At 40.2% G+C, this 21,227-nt stretch overlaps 2 gene segments (V, D, J or C); both read right to left on the bottom strand.

Annotated features, from left to right (window-relative positions):
• Positions 1 to 1,582: 1,582 nt before the first annotated feature.
• Positions 1,583 to 2,507, bottom strand: LOC122222302. The segment is given in 2 exon segments: positions 1,583 to 2,120; positions 2,308 to 2,507. Coding segments are annotated over 2 exon segments (558 nt in total).
• An 11,309-nt stretch (positions 2,508 to 13,816) lies between these two features.
• On the bottom strand, positions 13,817 to 14,463 carry LOC122222319. The segment is given in 2 exon segments: positions 13,817 to 14,282; positions 14,406 to 14,463. Coding segments are annotated over 2 exon segments (381 nt in total).
• Positions 14,464 to 21,227: the final 6,764 nt, after the last annotated feature.

Below are 21,227 nucleotides of genomic sequence, written 5' to 3'. Positions count from 1 at the left end.
TTCATGGCTTGATAGTTCTAAATTATATTTTTATAATTTTTAGCACTGAACATATTCCATTGGTTGGATATACCACCATTTACCCATTTGCCTATTCAAAGACGTGATGCTACTTCAAAATTTTGGCCATTATGGATAAAACCTCTATAAAACACCTGTATACAGGCTAGTGTGTGGACATAAGTTTTCAAACTCTTTGGGTAGATACTCAGGAAGGCCATTGCTGGGTCATATGGTAAGAGTATGTTTAGTTGTGTAAGAAACTGCCAAACTGTTTTATGAAATGGCCATGTATACACTTCCATTTTGTAGTAATTTGCCAACAAAATTTACTATACCCTTTTACAACATGTCAAAGCCGCAGGTAGTCCAAAGCAGGCACAGGAGCACCAGGTGGTCCTGCCCACTGCCCAGCTCACACACAGCCTGCTGTGACCGAGAACCTGAGCCTGCATGTGTTCGCACGCTGTGTCCTGCTGCCCGTGGACCTCCTCTCCTCGTGCATATGTTCCACCCTCTAACGGGACTTCACTTACAAAACACCAGTACAAAGATAAAATTATTTTAATTTCAAGACAGTGATGGCAGAGCATTAAAACAAGGCCAGGGCTCCTTCTGAGAGTCAAAGTGCTGTGGAATTGCACAGGTGACATGCTCTAGAAGCTGGCTCTGCACCCAGTTTCTGGGAGTCTGCCCATTTATCTCCACCATAATTGTCAAGGTCCCGGTCCTTCCTAGCAACGCCCTTTCATCAACATAAAAAACAGTGCAAGCTGGAATTCAGTTTGTGTTTTAATTATTCCACATGCAAGTTTGAACTTTGAGTTTGGAGTCAGAAGTCTTTGTCTCTGCCTACAACAGAGAAGAGTTTCTTTTAGAGTAGTTTGGGAAGATTTATACTTCATTTCCCTAATGGTGAATGATGCTACAAAATCATGAGTAATACATTCACTCAAAACACAAGGAAAAGCAATGGATTTCAATGGAACAGAAGGAAAATTTCCATGAGCTCTTCCACCCAAGGTGCTATTTAGAAATGACAATTGGGTACTTTTGTCAGCGATATATAAAAACACATTGTAAAAATTGATCATTAGAAATCCTTTTGTGATTCTGAAGACTCTTCTACATCAGGTAGCTAGCAGATAAACTCTCATGTCACCTCAGATGCTCTAATTTAGGAATAATATGACCTCAACCAAGTCACTTTTGCTTTCAAATCCTCACTTTATTCATGCATAAAATAAAAGTAATTATTACAGGGCATTATCTTACAGAAATAGAAAATAACTGTAATAAGTTAAGTAGAATGGTTGAACTTCAATAAAATTGTTTTATTATATTTGTATTTCTAGGAGTGTAAAAGCCGAATACAAACTTTAAAAAACATTACACACGTTCTGTTTTATTTTCTTTGAAAAAAAACCATGTGCAGGTAACTGAAAAACTTAGTCATCTCTTTCTGTTTGTTGATGATCATATATGTTTTCAAGCCTGTTCCCTCTGAGTAATTTACATATAATTTATATGCTAGCTGCCAGGAGATATGTTTTAACAGGGCATTGGATATTGGCATCTCCGTCAACTACTCCAATGGTTCCGTGGTAGAGCTTTTTACCTGGAAAGGGCTTTCTGGGAAGAAAAAGGGCAAGAAAAGCAAAAGTGAAATGACAGCCCTGATGGGTATACTTTTAGGAAGGAAAAAAGTACTGTAACATAAGTATGAAAATGTGCAAAAACTCCTGTGTGGGCAAATAAGTGCCTGCCCCATGAAGAGCTGGGGCCACGAGCCCAGCTGCAGTTTGGGGACAGGCTGCAGAGCAGCAGGGAGCACTGTGCCTCCACAGCACACAGGTAGGTGGCTGAGTCTTCCTGCTGGGAGGCCCTGATATGCAGGCTGCTGTGCCGGTCCTTAGTGTTCACCGTGCAGTTCAACCTCCCATCCTGCTTCATCCCTGAAGCGATGTAAAACAGCCGGGTGAGGCTGCCGCCCCCGGGGTTCTGTCGGAACCACTGCACGTTGTTCACCGACCTGGAAAAATTGCACCTCAGGGTAGAGCTGGCTCCCTCCTGGAGGCTCAGGGCTGCAGGTGTCTGCTCCACGTCCATCCCTCTCACCCCTGCTTGGAAAGACAAAACCAAACACAAAAGAAGTCACTGCAGAGCCACTGAGGCAGTTTTCAAACCCATAGAGTATTCCCGGGAACACCCGCTGAGGGTGTAGACCCTGCAGGAGCTCTGTGCCAGCTCCCCCTCCACTGCGGGCTGTGAACCTCCCCCGCCCCCGTCTGGGACGCCCCCACTCACAGCAAACCTGCACCCACAGAAGCCCCAGCAGGGCTCCCCGCTGTCTCTTCATGACTCCTTGTCTAGTCGCTGACTTGCCTTCACCCCTACTCTGAAGAGTGTAGAGTCTTGGGTCCAGAGAAGTTGTGTTGTCAACAGTCACCACGTCCCTCCAGAATCACTGAGCACCAATCACACCTGAACCCTGTCAGTCCCGGAACTGAGACTCCACCCACAGCGGCCCAGGAGACTGCAGAGCAATCTGTCCAAAACTGTGCTTGCCAACAGAGCAGGGAGGTAGGGACGATATTTCCAATATGTGAAGTTATAAGAGTTTTTTTTTCTCTGAAAATACTTTTTGTAAGAAATTTGTGGATTAGAGGCAAGTGGATAATATTTCTGTATAAGTCAGTGTCTCAATGGGTTACACAGAACCTTGAAAAATCACAGGGAAGAGTAACCCCATCCCCCAAATTGCATGGTTTGATAGACAATGTGAGAATTCAATTATATAAAAATACTAATAAAGGGAAATTATATGATAGCGTGCATTGTGGAAGTACATATAATTTCTTGAAATCAAGAGAGTTCTAGAAACCACGATGGACAGTCACCATCTGCACAGAAAATGATTCCAAGCAGAATTTAGTTGGTGAATAATAAGATGTTTGTATAATGTCCACTCTGATTTAATATACACCTCTCCGCCTCTCTTGTGCAACCCGTGACATCCTGCTTACCCACACAGCTGATTTTCGCTGGTCTACATGCTACTAGTCAAAGTAAATATTGTAGCCTCCCTTTTCTTCCATTTTTCTTCCTTATTTTTTTCTCTTCTCTTCATTCTCATTCTTTCCACTCTGAGCAGAGATAAATGAAAATGTAGGCTGTCTGGGGTATTGAAATAATTTCTAGGTCAGTGGGTTTGTGCGATTTTATTGGTAACCATGGAAAACAGGTAATAGGATGTTTTCCACTGAGCTTCCACAGTCACAATGCCCAGAAATATTCTTATCCTGGTACTTGTGCTCAGAGAGTCATCCTCACAGGGTATTTATGGAGATATGGGTTCCACCTTTTTGAAGTTTATGTGGAATGGCAGAACTGGAAACCTGAGATGAATTTGAGGCAAACAATGTCCCCCTTCCCCCCCAACCTTTGCTATTTATAATTTGACTGGGTCACATGACTTCTGTTCTCTCTTCAACTGTTCAACTCTTGGACCATCACAAAGTCTTTGTTTCTTACAAAGCCTAGAGTGCCCCCAGAGGACTGAAACAGTCAGCAAAGACCACTTTATACCAAGCAACTCAGCAGACACAGAGCCCCCCAGCCCCATTCATTCCATGCTTCCTGATGAAGGAAATGCAGATGGTCAAAATAGAAGGTAACTGCTCAGATTGAATGGGGATTAAAAATGAACCAAATCCCACATTTAAAATGGAATTTCATGGAAATTGATATCAGAAAATATTTTGATAAATCTCAACCTGTGCTGTTTACTTGATTTCTTTAACTTAGTTCAAAATAAATCTACAGGGGCATCTGGATGGCTCAGTTGGTTAACTGCTGGGCTCTTGGTTTCAGCTCAGGTCATGATCTCATGGTTTGTGAGTTTGAGCTCCATCTCGGGCTCTGTGCTGACAGCACAGAGCCTGCTTGGGATTCTCTTTCTCCCTCTGTCTCTGCCACTCCCCTGTCCATGCACTCTCTTGCTCTCTCTCTCTCTCTCAAAATAAATAAATAAACTTTAAAATTTTTTAAATAAACCCATAGAAGAGAGGGGCCAAGATGGCAGAGCAGCATGGAACTTCTCAGCTTTTCTTGTCCCTGAAATGCAGCTAGATCAGCACCAAACCATATTGCACACCTAGAAAATTGATCTGAGGATTAACACAACAATCTGCATAACTTGAGCCACAGAACTTGGCAAGTACACAGCACAGACAGGTAAACTTGGAGAGACAGAAGCCACAGAGGGTAGGGAACTGTTTTTGCAGAGAGAGGACAGAGAAAGTGGGGAGAGTACAAGAAAAGCACTCCCCCTGAAAGCAGCTGGAGAGAAAGAAAAAGAGTGGAAACACCCAAAGTGACTGAACAAGAAAGGAAGAAAGGAGAAAGGAGATGGTTTCAATACCAATAGGACTCTATAAACAGGGGAGAGCAGTGTCAGAAAGTCCATAGCTCAACACCTGGTGGTACTCTGGTGGTAAAAGCGAATCCCCTGGAGCAGGCAGCAAGGTCCGAGGGATCCATGGGCTACACAGGGAGTAGAAGTTCCCCTGCTTGGAGGACATTTGGTAGAGGCTATAGGACCTCCCCACAGGCAAAGGTCCCATCGGACACCAGAGAACAGCCATGTTTGCTGATATTGGAACCAAAGTGCCAGGGTGTGGTGAAACCTGGCACCGGCTGTGTGTTGTGCTTTCCCATAATCTCTGAACCTCTACTCCTGTGTGATCACATGAACTTTTTTCTGGGGCAAACATGCACCCAGCCACAATCTCTGAACCTCTGCAACAGTGCAACCACACAAACATTCCCTAGGCAAAGCCAGCAACCAGCCATTGCTCCTGGAAACCCTCCCCCAGAGGGTCAGAGCATGTCCAAGCTGCAGGGCTCTCAGAAGTGAGGGGATTGTAAACACAGCCCCATATGAGACATAATTCAGGAGAGAGGTGCAACCTGGCAGACTGCTGGCTTGGACATGAACAGTGTAGAAGAAGGGAGTGGATGGAAGCCAGAGACAAAGGAAGGGTACTTGATTGATGGTCGGTGAGAGCAGAGTTCCAGTGCCATAGACTGGAAGATGGGTGACACCATTTCCACCTCTCCCACGCATGTGCATATATGCGCATGCGAGCCACAGCAATCCACCCCAGTAAGCTAAGCACCACCACCTAGTGGAGAACCCAGCCATTACGTTAACCCCATCCAACCACACCAACCAAGCTCAAGCCCTAGAGAACCACCACAAATCTATCCACAGGCTTAGTGTATGGACTATAAAGTGTTTCATAGTTAGACTTCTAGGGAAACTGGATGTTATTCAGATTTCATTCTGTTCATTGGTCCTTCTATTTGGGTTTTTTTGTTTTGTTTTTTGCTTTTGTTATTTTGCTTTTTCTTGGATACAGAAAGAGAAAGAATTTATTCTTATTTTCTGCTTTTTAAAGCAATTTAACTTTTATTATATTTTTTAATTTTTTGTATACACACACACACACACATACATACATACACACACACACACACACATATACAATGGAATACTACTTGGCAATGAGAAAGAATGAAATTATGCCATTTGCAGCAATGTGGATGGAACTGGAAGGTATTATGCTGAATGAAATAAATCAGTCAGAGAAAGACACATATCATATGTTTTCACTCATATGTGGATCTTGAGAAATTTAACAGAAGACCTTGGGGGGAGGGAAGGGGAAAAAATATTTACAAACAGAGAGGGAGGGAGGCAAACCATAAAAGACTCTTAAATACAGAGAACAAACAGGGTTGATGGGGGTTTGGGGGAGAGGGGAAAATGGGTGATGGGCACTGAGGAGGGCACCTATTGGGATGAGCACTGGGTGTTATATATAAGCAATGAACCACGAGAATCTACCCCAAAAAACAAGAGCGCACTTTACACACTATATGTTAGCCAATTTGACAATAAAATATATTTTAAAAATTTGTTTAACTTTTTTCCTATGTTTTTTATTTTTTTGTAAATTTTTTATTCTATTTTGCTTTCTTCATTTCATTTTATTGTATTGTATACATCTTTAAATTTTTTTAATTTTTCTTATTTTTTCTTTTCCTTTTTTCTCCATTATATAAAGCTTCTTTCAACAGCCAGACCAAAACATACCTAGGATCTAGTTTCCTTTTGTTTGATTTTTTTGTGTTGTTTTTAATTTTTTAATTTTAATTTTTTATTTTATTAATTCTTTGTCTTTCTCCAAAATGACAAAATGAAGGAATTCACTCCAAAAGAAAGAACAGAAAGAAATGACAACCAGTGACTTAATAAACACAGATATCACCAAGATGTCTGAACTAGAATTTAGAATCATGATAATAAGAATACTAGCTGGGGTTGAAAAAAGCATAGAATCCCTTTCTGCAGAGATAAAAGGAGTACAATCTAGTCAAGACAAAATTAAAAATGCTATAACGGAGATGCAATTTCAAATGGATGACACCATGGCAAAGAAGGATAAGGCAGGGCAGCAAATCTGCAATACAGAAGACAAAATTATGGAGAATAAATGAAGCAAAAAAAAAAAAAAAAGAGGGAAACTGAGGCAAAAAAGCATGATATATAAGAATTAGAGAACTCAGTGACTCATTACAAAGTAATAACATCCGAATCATAGGGGACCCAGAAGATGAAGAGAGAGAAAAAGGGGTAGAAGGGTTTTGTGAGAAAATCATAGCAGAAACCTTTCTTAACCTGGGGAAAGACACAGGCATCAAAATCCAGGAAGCACAGAGAAATCCCAGTAGATTCAACAAAACTGACCACCAATAAGGCATATCATGGTCAAATTCACAAAATACAAAGACAAGGAAAGAATTATGAAAGCAGCAAGGGAAAAAAAAAATCCTTAACATACAAGGGAAGACAGATTAGGGTCACAGCAGACCTATCCACAGAGACTTGGCAGGCCAGAAAGGAGTGGCAGGATATAGTCAATGTGTTGAATCATAAAAATATGCAGCCAAGGATTCCTTTTTTTTTCTTTTTTAATTTTAATGTTTATTTATTTTTGAGAGAGAAAGAAAGAATGTGAGTGGGCAAGGGGCAGAGAGAGAGGGAGACACAGAATCTGAAGCAGTCTCCAAGTTTGAGCTGTCAGCACAGAGCCTTACACAGGGCTCAAACTCATGAACCGTGAGATCATGACCTAAGCCAAAGTCAGGCACTTAACCAACTGAGCCACCAATGTGTCCCTACAGCCAAGAATTCTTTATCCAGCAAGGCAGTCATTCAAAATAGGAGAGACAAACAGTTTCCCAGACAAACAAAAATTAAAGGAGTTTGTGACCACTAAACCAGCCCTGCAAGAAATTTTGAGGAGGACTCTCTGAGGGGAGAAAACATGAAAAATAAATAAATAAATACCAAAAACAACAAAGACTAGAAAGGAATAGAGAACACCACCAGAAACTCCAACTCTACAGGCAACACAGTGGCAATAAATTCATAGCGTTTAGTACTCACTCTAAATGTCAATGGACTAAATGCCCCAATCAGAAGACATAGGATAACATAATGGATAAGAAAACAAGATCCATCTATATGCTGTTTACAAGAGACCCATTTTAGACCCAAAGATACCTTCAGATTGGAAGTAAGGGGATGGAGAACCATCTATCATGGTAATGGTCACCAAAAGGAAGCCAGAGTAGTCATGTTTACATCAGACGCCCTAGACATTAAAATAAGGACTGTAACAAGAGATGAAAAAGGGTATTATATCACAATTAAGGGGTCTATCCACCAAGAAGTTCTAACAATTGTAAACATATGCCCCTAATGTGTAACACCCAAATATATAAATCAATTAATCACAAACATAAAGAAACTCATTCATAATACCATAATAGTAGGGACTTCAACATCCCACTTAGAGCAATGGACAGATCATCTAAGCAGAAAATCAGCAAGGAAACAATGGCTTTGAATGACATACTGGACCAGATGGACCTAACAGACATATTCAGTACATTTCACCCTAAAGCAACAGAATACACATTCTTCTCAATTGCACAAGGAACATTCTCCAGAATAGATCACATCCTGGGACACAAATTAGCCCTCAACAAGTACAAAAAAGATCAAGATCATACCATGCATATTTTCAGAGCACAGTGCTATGAAACTCATAATCAACAAAAAGAAAAAAATTTGGAAAGACAACAAATACTTGGAGGTGAAAGAACATCCTACTAAAGAATGAATGGGTTAACCAAGAAGTTAAAGAGGAAATTAAAAAGTACATGGAACCTAATGAAAATGATAATACCACAGGGGAGCCTGGTTGGCTCAGTTGGCTAAGTGTCTGACTTTGGCTCAGGTCATGATCTCACAGCTGGAGATCACAGCTTGTGACTTTGAGCCCCATCAGGCTCTGTTCTGACAGCTCAGAGCCTGGAACCTGCTTCAGATTCTGTGTCTCCCTTTCTCTCAGCCCCTCTCTCTGCTCAAGCTTGCTCTCTCTCTCTCCCTCAAAAATAAATAAACATTAAAAAATTTTTTAAATAAATAAAAAAAGAAAATGATAAGACCACAGCCACAAACCTCTGGGATACAGCAAAGGTAGTTATAAGAGGGACATATATAGTAATCCAGGCCTTTCTAAGGAAGGAAGAAAGGTCTCAGAAACACAACCTAACCTTACATCTTAAAGAGTTGGAAAAAGAACAGCAAATAAAACCCAAAACCAGCATAAGATGGGAAACAATAAAGATTAGAGCAGATATCAATGATATCGAAATTATAAAAAACAGTAGGACAGATCCAGGAGTTGGTTCTTTGAAAGAATTAACAAAATTGATTAATCTGTAGCCAGTTTATTCGAAAAGACAAAAGGAAGGTCCCAAATAAATAAAATCAAGAATGAAAGAGGAGAGATCACAACCAATGCCACAGAAATACAAACAATAATAAGAGAATATTATGAGCAATTATATGCCAAGAAAATGGTCAATCTGGAAGAAATGTATGAATTCCTAGAAATATATAAACTACCAAAACTGAAACAGGAAGAAATAGAGAATTTGAACAGACCCATAACCAATAAAGTCATTGAATTAGTAATCAAAAATATCCCCCCACAAAAAAACAAGAGTCCAGGGCCAGATGGCTTTCCAAGGGAATTCTACCAAACATTTAAAGAAGAGTTAACACCTATTATTTAAGCTGCTCCAAAAAATGGAAGTGGAAGAAGAACTTCCAAACTCTTACTATGAAGCCAGCATTATCTTGATTCCAAAACCAGAGACCCCACTAAAAAGGAGAACTATAGAACAATTTCTCTGATGAACATGGATGCAAAAATTCTCAACAAGATACTAGCCATGCATATCCAACAATACATTAAAAGAATTATTCATGACAATCAAGTGGGGTTTATACCTGGGATGCAGGGCTGGTTCAATATCTGCAAACAATTAACGTGATTCATCACATCAGTAAAAGAAAGGACAAGAACCACATGATCCTCTCAATAGATGCAGAGAAAGCATTTGACAAAATAGAGCATCTTTCTTGATCAAAAACCCTCAAGAAAGTAGGGATAGAAGGATCGCACCTCAAGATCATAAAAGCCATATACAAAAGACCCACCACTAATATCATCTTCACTGGGGACAAACTGAGAACCTTTCCCCCTAAGGTCAGGAACATGACAGGGATGTCCACTCTAACCACTATTATTCAACATAGTATTGGAAATCCTAACCTCAGCAATCAGACGAAACAGAGAAAGAAAGGGCATCCAAATCAGCCAGGAGGAAGTCAAACATTCACTCTTCTCAGATGACATGATACTCTATCTGGAAAACTCAAAAGATTTCACTAAAAAACTGCTAGAACTGATCCATGAATTCAGCAAAGTTACAGGATATAAAATCAATGCACAGAAATCAGTTGCATTCTCCTATACACCAATAATGAAGCAGCAGGAAGAGAAATCAAGGAATTGATCCTGTTTACAACTGCACCAAAAACCATAAAAAAAAAAAAAGGGAATAAACTTAACCAAAGTTGTGAAAAATCTATACACTGAAAACAATAGAAAGCTTATGAAAGAAATTGAAGAAGACACAAAAAAGTGGGAAAAAAATCCATGCGCATGGACTGGAAGAAGAAATATTGTTAAAATGTCGATACCACCCAAAGCAATCTACATATTCAATGGAATCCCTATCACAATAACACCAGCGTCTTTCACAGAGCTAGAACAAATGATGCTAAAATTTGTGTGGAACCAGTAAAGACCTCAAATAGCCAAAGCAATCCTGAAAAAGAAAACCAAAGCTGGATGCATCACAATTCTGGAAGATGGTAGAAACATCAGTGGTTGTCAGGATTAGAAGGGGGACGGGAAGAATTTTTGTAAGTAAAAGAAAGCTGAACTGATAAGCAAAAATAAAAAACTTTAATAATACACAGGATTTGGATTGGGTGTATTTGGGTGGGAATTTTTCATATGCTCTTTTCCTCAGAAATCAACTTCCAATTTTCTGCTAGTTTAGAAAGTGATCATTGCTTGTTATAAAGGGCCGTGGAGTGCATGGCTATTCTATTACCTAGGAATTTTCTCACTCCATCCACTTATTTACCTTCCCTACGTGCCAATAACTTCAATACACGTATACATACACATGCGTGTGTATGCAAACACACACATATACCAACGTAGGCAACATCCTCCTCCTCAGTTATTCAAAATATTCAAAAATATGTGGGGTTTCTTTTCCCTCAGCCTTTCCAGAGGGCACAGCACACACAGGTATTTCTACACCAGATGTCGTTTTCTTCTTTATCGAATCTTTCATGAAAGTTTGCATTTCTCCATATACTGCTCATTCTCTAATATTTGTTGGCCTCACTGTCTGCTGATAGCTTCTTTTCTGTTTCTATTTGGGTTTGTGGGTTTCTGCTCTGTAGGATGTTTTTCCTATCATTTGAATAGAGTTTTAGAGAAATCAAGAGATAACTTTGTATTTTTTATCTACCATTGTTTTTTCTAACGATTATATTTTTAGGTAATCTCTACATCCAACAAAGGGCTTGAACTGATAACCCCAAGATCAAGAGTCACATGCTCTACCACCTGCACCAACCACGCACCCTTAGTCTACCATGTTTATCCAAATGTCTGAGAAAAATACGTAGTATATAACCTTTTGAATTACTTAAAGTATCTTTTAGCATACATTGATATTTATAGAAGTTGAAAATATAGTAAAACCTTGGATTGCAAACACCTTGTTCTGCAGGTGTTTGGAAGATGAGCAAACATTTGTAATAAATTTTAACTTGATAAATGAGTGATGTCTTGCAATATGAGTAGTACCTGATGCTGAACATCACATGATCACAATTGAGCCAATGGTTCTCTCTCTCTTTCGCTGTGGAATTGTGGGTGATGGTCTCCCATGCTCAGGTGCTCAGCCTCAGGCTGTGGTGTTTGGCAGAAATCAGTGATTTTTCAGAATGTTGGAAGGTGCCCACAACTGGCACTTGGACATTTTTTGTCATTTCAAAGCACCTATGGACAGTGTATGGACACTCTTGCTTTTCCATACAAGAGTGAGCTTAGGTGCATAAAAAGAACTCAGTACATTTTAGTTATTATTCAGAGTGCTTAGCATTAGTCATTTTATTTAGTAATCATTAAATAAAATTTTTGTGTTTGTTTTGAAAAAATAAAATAAAATAAAATGCAAAAAAAAAATAAAACTCTTTAATGGAAAAAAAAAAAAAGAGTGAGCTTAGGAATGCTGTGCTTCATTCTAGGTCAGGCTGCCTGCAGATATAGACCCTTTCCTCTGCTGCCTTATTGCCAGTTACATTAAATACAGTATGTGACAAGAGTTTATTAACACTGTACTGTAGTCAACATCCATGCGAGTGTATACAGTAGCCCCCATGCAGAAAAAGGTTGAAAGGAAAGGTGGTAAGAAGAAGGAGATGATTACAGTGGAAGTTGAGAAAGAAGTCATGGAGAAGTACCAATAAGGTATGCGAGTGGCCAAAATTCCAAGGTTTTATGAGAAGTCTACATCTGCATCTCCTCTATAGAGGAGGAGGAGGAGGAAAAGGTGGAGGAATCCCTCACTTCAAATGACATTAGGGAGATGTGTAAAATGTGGAAATAGTGCAAAATTTTGTAGAAAATCACCACCTGAATAACGCTGTAGCAGTGCGAGCAATGAATCCTTTTAACAACAATGCAATGTCACATTTCTGCGAAATCCTCAAAAGGAGGCAAAAGCAAGTGTCATTGGATAGGTTCCTTGTTAAAGTTGCTAGAAAAAAAGATTCCATTGAGCCAATAGATAGCAATGATTCCATTAGTGATAGTGAAAGTCATCCTACATACTAACCTTCTTCTCTCTTATCTCCCTCACACTGGTCACAAAGGTTTTCAAAGGGAAGTGCAAGGTTAATCTGTTTATTTTTCCTTATGATTAGTATGTTCTTTTTATTTTGTATTATATTACGGTACTGTAATCATTTTTAAATGAATATTTTTGGGTTGTAGAATGAATCATCTAAGTTTCCATGATTTCTTATGGGGAAATTTCCTTTGATATACAAGTGCTTTAGATTACAAGCATGTTTCCAGAGCAAGCTATGCTTGCAAACCAAGGTTTGACTGTAAAATTTACATTTTAACCAATTAAATAAAAAAATAATTTTTTTAAATTTTTTAATGTTTATTTATTTTTGAGAGACAGCGTGAGCAGGGGAGGGGCAGAGAAAGAGGTGGACACAGAATCTGAAGCAGGCTCCAGGCTCCGAACTGTCAGCACAGAGCCTGACACGGGGCTCGAACTCACAAACCACAAGATCATGACCTGAGCTGAAGCCAGATGCTTAACTGACTAAGCCACCCAGCTGCCCCATAAAAAATTCATTTAAATCACGAATATATAACTAATATATTAGGAAATGTATTAATATTCTGATCATGGCTCACTCATAAAATCAGCTGATAAGGAGAGAATATTTAAAGAAGATTGTAATATTTGCAAAGTCTGGCAGTATATTTGCAGGGCAATGCAGAGTTTGCTTTTTCTATCGTCATTTTCACTATTTTTCCTCATCCCATATCATTTCCAAAACCCATGATTTTCCTCCCTCTGGGAGAGACATCAGAGAAATCTATAGGATTTTCTGCCAGTATGACCTATGTATCTATATTGTTATAAAAAGTCAGTCCAAGAGCATTTAATCTCACCATATTGCCTGAGCACTGAAAACCATCGCACTCGAGTTCTTACTGTTCCAAAGCCAACTGATCTACTTAACTGGCCTGGACATGAGTCATTTCCTCAATTATGTGTCTGCCCTCTCCCTTAATTTTGAACATCAGCCTGTGTCTACAATCTGATTTCCTAGAAAAGAAACTAGGCCACAGGTCCCTTGCCTCTCTTATCATTGTCACTTACATATGTTCCCCTCCTTTCTTCCCTCCCCTTCTTTCTTTATTCAAACCTGGTTTGGGGCTGCAGCTCTCCCATCACCTCTCCTGCCCATCCTCTGTCAGGAAGACATGGGACGGACACCACCTTCTCGGGCACACCCTGGCTCTCTCAGTGTGTCATTGGACACAGCAATACCCACCAGGGGGGCCTCAGCAACTTGTGGGGCTGGACTTTCACTGCAGGGTGAGCAAGACACCACTTCAATGTTATGTGGTTTCACCTTGAAATTACTTAGGTCCTGGCTTAGGAACTATTGCATTTATATTGCACTAATGAACAGCTGGGTTTGGGGAATGTTCCTTCTGGTTCCCATGCTCTAGCCATTTGTACGACTTTTGTATCAAGCAGACACTGAGGGGCAAACCACCATACGCTGTGCTGGAACCAGAGAGGATCAGTCAGAGACGCTGAGCATCTGGGCTCCTGTTCTGCTCAGAGTTTGTGCTCAGCTCCCCCTGCAGTCCCTGTCACTGTGTCACTCAGGGCACAGTAGTACACAGCTGAATCTGACGCTTGCACTAATGATTTCACCAAGTGGAAGGTTTTGGATTTTGCGTCGTAGGTGGCTTCAAAACCTTTGTGACTTCCCTTCTCCTTGTCCGTCAAGGCTTTCAGGAGGAGCTGTGGACCTTCTCCAGGATACTGGACATACCAGAAAAGATTGGGGTACCCTGTCGCTGAATAAGTACAGTTTATAGTCAGGGGCTCCCCTTCGGAGAGGGTCACTGGGCCTTCCATCTGGGTCACTGAGTCTCCGTGGGTTTGTCCTGGGAAAAAAGAAAAGAGACCTGTGTTACCTTGGGCATAAATCTCCTGGATAAAATTATAGTTATAGGTTTTGCTGTCACAATAGATGAAACAATCCAAATACTAAGAGGCATTTTACTTACCAAGCATCAAGAGTACCACAGTCACGAAGCCTGGAGAAGAGTTCATCTCTAGAGTGTCACCTAGCTAATGTGCTTCATTCGTAGCAGGAAGAAGCATTGGAGAGACAGAGCAATGATCAGTGGAAACCCACATTTCTCAGGAAAGGTGTTTGTGTTAGGAAGCTGCACCCCCTGCTGGACGGGGACTGAAATGGGATGCATGGTGGCCAGGGTCCTCCCAGAGTCAGCAAGATGTCTTTGTCCCTGACTTTATGAGGCACATGGCAGTCTTCAGGTGGCACTTGGAAATCTGAACAGCAGCAATCCTGACCTCCCAGGTCTACTTTCTTCTTAGGACACTACCTGATGTGGAAGTTCTTTAAAAGAACATCCCAGAGTGTTTCTGTAGCTGAGAGGATAACAGTCTCTAAAGCATTTAATTCTGTACTTTATGTTTTCACATATCCACTGTGGGCCAGCCTATAATCCACTGACCCCCAGAAAAGGGTTGAGGTTGAATATATAGAAAGTTATAAGAAGTCAACTCATTACTGAGTGCTTCTGTGTTTTTCAGCATTGTAACCCAATATTTAGAATACCCACTGTCCTTTTTTAAGCACTCACTAAATAATCTTAAACAAAATTTATAAACAAATAGCTTTTAACTGAAATACAGTATTTCTTGGTCCTAAAATAATATGAATTGTAAGGAATACAATCTTCTTAATAAAAGCTTTCCAGTAGAAAAGTCATACTATTTTATAGTCAAATATTTTAGTCGCCAAGTATTCCTCATTTTCAAAATCATTAAAAAGTAAAAAAGTGTGAATTCTAGACAGAAGAAACATCATAAATGAAGTTGTCGAATTCCTATGGAATGATCTGAGATTCTTATCTCATTCTCTCACTGTTTTGTTGACTCTTATATGTATAAGGTGACTGTTATATGAATTAGGCAACAATTATTAATCCTATACTATTAACAAGTTTTAGCCTCAAAGGTGCTTTCTATTAGAGTTTGCTGCCAAGCTTTAATCAAATAATTTTTCCTCACAAGGTAAGGAATCAGGATTATCAGGATAAGTTTTGGAGAGGCACACATCTTCTGTAGCCCTGTAAACATTTATCTCCAGACACATAGATGGAAGTTTAGCTCAGGCTGTTTGCTGGGGCCACTCCACAGATTCACATCAAGCAGCTTCCCAGAGCAACATGGGAATGGTTTCCCAGATGCAGAGGGAAGTAAGAAACTCGGGCCTGGATAACTTTTGTGTTCACACATCCCTTCGCTTCTCCTCCACCTTGCAAATCACATTGTCAGAACCTGCCTTAAAACTGTGCTGGAAGGAATTTGGGACAAGCAGCATGAAATTTCTATTTAAATATATAGGGAGAATTCCAGATAGGTGTGGATGGTGCCGGCTTGAAAATAAAGAGGAAGTCATTATCTATAACTCTTTAAAAAAAAAACAACTCAAACACATTTTAGCTGATTTTTGAGTCACATGTTCCCAAATTTCTTTAGCCAGTTCTTCTAGCTGAATCTAATGGCAAAACGGCAAACTCTTTACGGTGCTCTTGTAGTCATCAATAAACAATTTCTTTCTTTTTTTTAATGTTTATTTTTGACAGAGGGAGAGAGAGAGTGTGTGTGTGGGAGGGGGGGAGGGGCAGTGAGAGAGGGAGTTGGAGGATCTGAAGCAGGTTCTGTGCTTACAGCAGAGAGCGTGATGTGGGGCTCAACACACGAATCATGAGATCATGACCTGAGCCCAAGTCAGATGTTTCTGACTGAGCCACTCAGGTGCCCCTCAATGAACAATTTCAATACAAATTTTCAGGGATCAGGATGTTTTTGATGCATGATCTGTCTTACCTAGGGAGGTATTTTCTTAGAGTCAGGTTTTCCCTCTAACCCTACATCTGAGCTGCCACAGCCCTAGCCACTTCCTGTATGGGACGGCAACTCCCTGCATTGGGCCCTACAGCAGAGGGATGTATCAACAAGAGCCCTGGGGTTTGGGTACCTCCCTCCAACATGCTTCTCACTGTAGACTCCGTCAGTGCAGAGAAATACACTGGGGAGTCCTCTAGCTATGAAGCTGAGATGGCAAGATGGATGGATTTTCTTATCTTCTGGAAATTGAATGAATAGCAAACTTCTGTGGCATTTTGTTCATTCTAAGAATCCTGAAGAATAAGGAAAATCATCTCCCCACTGCTGGGCTGCTTGTATCACAACAGACTATAACTTAGATCACTGGGGTCATATGTGCATTCCAGGATGACAGCCCCCTTGTCCTGCACTAACATTGCTGGTGGGGCTTGAGTTCCCTTCGGGGCAATATTGGATCCTGAAGGAAAAAAACATGGAATCAGAGGTTTTAGAGCGATTTGGCACAAAGAAATCCTTTTGTATACCACTATGCCTCCCTCCCAAGGTACCCACAAGACACTGCCTATCTCCCGTTTTTAGTTAACTGGGTAGGGACGTTTTCACAGGGCCCATCCCCACTTAGACACATGACCCTACCTTGAAGCCATGACCACCTTCAGAAGGCTGGACAGAAGCATGTTTGAGATCTTCCACTCATGGTAAATGGTAAATGTCTACTTCAATGTCAGAGCTGGGCACCGTGAGGGGAGCCTGCCAGGTGAGGGAAGGATGGCTGGGTATGTGCTGCTGCCGCCCAGAACAGTAAACAGGGGTTTCCTGGGGTAGCACGTTGCGTGGGTCACGTCACACTTCTCTCTGTACCAGCTGAGAGTCTCACTGCCCAAACATCCTTTCGCATTAAGCGACTCTTAACTTGGAAACAATTCTGTCTGAAAAAGAACTTGTAAAATTTAACACTGAAATGAGGCTTGATGGTTTAACTGTGATACGTTCATTCATCGCGTCTGTGATGAAAGTGGGTGGATGGCACTCACTTAAAAATACTACCTGTGATGGATTATGAAAACAACATAAGATTAAGAATCATGTATGCACACTCTATGTTTTATCACCTAACGTAGAAATAAATCACATTATGATAAGAAGGCAAAGTGTTTAGACACATCACTGTAGCTCTTTCAGTCTACCTGTTGTTATGTCAGTATTTCTCTTCTCTATCAGTATCTGTTCATGTCTCCCTGTTGGGGCCAAAAGCAGAAAAATCTAGTCACTCTTTGCTGAAGAGTTTAGACTGAAGCCTTCAGACAATATATCCTGTCACTGAGGTCTCTTCTCTTCACTGTTTAGTTTGACAGCTCAGCTCTGTTCAGAAAGTGCAGTGGAAACCAGAGTTTGGTCATAAGGTTATCCAACCTTTGGATGTATATTTTTGATTACCCCAGTTGAACCACAGTCAATAGATAGTTTCTATGCTCAGTTCTGAAGATAATAAACCCTAGGTGACCCCATACACCTCAACAGGACTGCTGATCATATGATATTTGATTGTAATACACATTCTCTGGGTATATACATTAAAAGTAAGGTTGTGGGCCTCCTGGCTGGCTCAGTCTATTGAACACTTGATCTTGATTTCAGCTCAGGTCAAGATCCCAGTTTCATGGCTTGAGCCCTGCTTCAGGCTCCCCATGGAACCTGCTTGAGGCTCTCTGTCTCTCTCTGTCTCTCTCTCCTTCTGCAACTCCCCATAAAATTAAAAAAAAAAAAAAAAAAAAAAGGAAAGTTGTGTCCTAGGGATATTCCTCAACATCATGGCAAAGAACAAAAATCCATCGCCTATTATTGTTGGTCTCCTGACACAGTAGCAAAGTCTTAACGTCCTTGTCTCAAAATCATTGTAGCCTCAGCTACATTGTTTGAAGCATCTCCAGAATTTGTACTGCAGTCGCCATGAAATATGATGGAACCGAATAGAGTACCAACTATCCTGCTCTCTAAGTGATAGACTATAACTTTCTGAAAACACCTAACATTTTTCTACCAGCTGGCTGAGTAAATGTGAAATATTAACTTCTCCTGTTTTTAAACTCTAATACATTTCTCAATGAATGGAACCTCATGATTGTGCTTCTGACTTTCAGGAAGTGTCCATGTCCAGGATCAATCTTTTGGACACTCTCAGACAAGTTTCTGAATTAATAGATTTTTAATAATCTTATCTTAAACATTGAAAGAGACACCAGACTGGTCATGCAATTGCTACTCCAGACTCCCTTATAAAATCCAATCACATAGCAAGAACTTTAATTCAAGTGGCTGAACTAGTGAATATCTCTAGGGCCTATCAATTTACAAAAACTTATGTAATGAGTGTCCGTCAGTATGTCTTTAATGTCCTTCACAGCTTCCAAACACTATAAACACAATGAGGTGCCTTAACTTTCTAACTTTCCTTAACCCTCTCATGCATCCAATTAAAAGGGACAGCAAATACATGAATTACTGGATGTCTTCATGCTATTCAAAAACTTTTTGTCATGAACAATGTCTCATAATACAAGAGACACTGCAGAAGCTAGGGGAAAATGAGGTCATCGTACTGAACACACCTTTCTGACCAAGGTTCTTATGCAAGCACTTCTGCCTGAACATAAAGACAAATCCAGTAATTCCATTTTAGATGTTGCAAACTTGGCCTCAATTTTTAAAGAATCACTGAAAGTGATGATTTGTTGCTTCCATGAGAACAAGATATATCAAACCTAGGACAGCTGCCTGGTGGAGCCAAATGATCTCCACTGACCATTTATAAAAATCTGCAGAGACCATGCATCACAGAAGGGACAATTGGTTGCAACATGAAACAAACACTGCTACGGAAACTCTCTAGGACGATCAACATGGGGCTGTTCGTGCCTGTTCGTGTCTTGGAACCAACAAAATCCCATAAAATCTGGAAAGCTGGAATATGGTCTGGAATTCCGTCCCAAGGAAGCGTTTGAAGCATTCTCCATAAGGAACTTACACAATTGCATTCCCTCCAGGAGCCATGAGTGTGTACTAGTTACAGCATTTCATTTATGACATGGATTGAGCACTCTCCCATCAGAAAATCACAGCAATCACAAACAAAGAGCTAAATATCAAGTGGACTTTGTGTACTACCTGTGCCATTTCCATTAATTTCTCTATAGCAGAACAAATTTCTCTGGGACAAGCCTTACGTAAGGTTTGCCCTCACACAGAAAATTCACCTCTACTATCACCCCCACCCCCAATCTTCTCTTATAGTGGAACAACAAATTGAATATTAAAACTAAAATTGGGGTACCAGTGTGGCTCAGTCAGTTAAGTGTTTGGCTCTTGATCTTGGCTCAGGTCATGAGCACAGTTTGTGAGTTCGAGCCCCCTGTCAGGCTCTGTGCTCTAAGCCTCCTTGGGATTTTGTCTCTCCCTCTCTCTGCCTGCTTGCTTACCCTCTGTCTCTCTCTCTCTCTCAAAATAAATACATAAACTTAAAAAAAAAAACTGAAATGGGCTACTATAGCAGACACCCTGGAACTAGTGTGGCCTGGTACATGTTAGCCTTAGCCCTCAGGCCCTGCATCCTTCCCTCACGAAGTCCTGTGCTGTCTTACCATAAACTGCTCACTGCCCATGTAGCTCAGTTGTCTCAACCCACACATAGTCCAACCTTCACAAACAGAACTCGATCAATAAACCCTTCACACTCTTCCTTTCATCCCAGATTATAATCTGGCCTTTCATTTAATCAGCTCTGAACAAAATCCCAGAGAAAGACATCCATGGAGACATGTGAAATGACCTTATGAGGTACTATTTATTACCAGTTCAACAGATAAAGTACATAAAATGGATCCTTGGTTACACGTTTACCATCTAGTATGACATTATGGATCCCTCATTGACAACAATGCAAAATGTTGCTCATATTAGGAATCTTAAGCTGAGGTTCTTGAGAGAATCAGCAGAAGCAGACAGGTCACAGAGGTGAGTGCCGACCCAAGAAACTTGAAACATATTACTGTATAAAGCAGACAACTCTATCCAAGACCATTAGAAGAGAATTCTCTTTGATGTTTGGCACCACTCATTCTCATGCTCTTCTTTCTATTCTTTTGTTTCTTTGTCCTTTTAGAAATATATTCCCACTTTAATGATAAACGTTACAATTTTTGAATTACATGACTTTGTTCTCTTACTAGTAAAATAACTTGTCTGAGTAAAGCCTTTACCTGAAACAATACCCATCCTGATGCTATAATTCAGCTATACAAAGCCATTGTTAGTGCAACAAAGATTTAAAAAAATGTTGTGTATGTTACTTTGTGTCATCTCCTTGAAAAGCCAAACAATAAACATACCCCAATTAGTGCAAGTAAAGGGAATTTTAATCAATAAAATTTGTCTTAAATGTTAGAAAAATTTAGAATAGACTAGATACAACTAGACTTCTGTCAAGAACATGTCTCAACCTGACTAGATGAGTTGGTCCTACAGTCCACTAAACCACTCCATTTTGATGGCTATAGTGTTTCTTTTCTAGAAACATGAATCAAATCTTTAAGAGTCTAAACACTTGAAATGATGCGTATAGCTCATCATTTTTATAAAATAACTTAAAAGTTAAAAAAATCAGGGATAAGAAAAACTGAGATTGTGGGAGAGGCAGAGACCATACAGGTGCCTGTGGCATGAGCTTCCTCCCACTAAGATGCAGAGTTATCAAAAGATTATGTATTGTCCACTCCCATTCATATGACATTCTTACAAGATAAAAATATAAAACAACAAACAGGTGTACAAAAATTTATGGATGGCAGAGAGTGTGATTAGAAAGTTATAGAACTGGGGTGCCTGGGTGACTCAGTCAGTTAAGCTTCCGACTTTGGCTCAGGTCACGATCTCGCAGACCTTGGGTTGCA

Source organism: Panthera leo, chromosome B3 (genome assembly GCF_018350215.1).
Source record: "Panthera leo isolate Ple1 chromosome B3, P.leo_Ple1_pat1.1, whole genome shotgun sequence".
Taxonomy (NCBI): Eukaryota; Metazoa; Chordata; class Mammalia; order Carnivora; family Felidae; genus Panthera; species Panthera leo.
The sequence above is the reverse complement of the archived record's forward strand: the minus strand, read 5'-3'. Positions and strand labels throughout refer to the sequence as shown.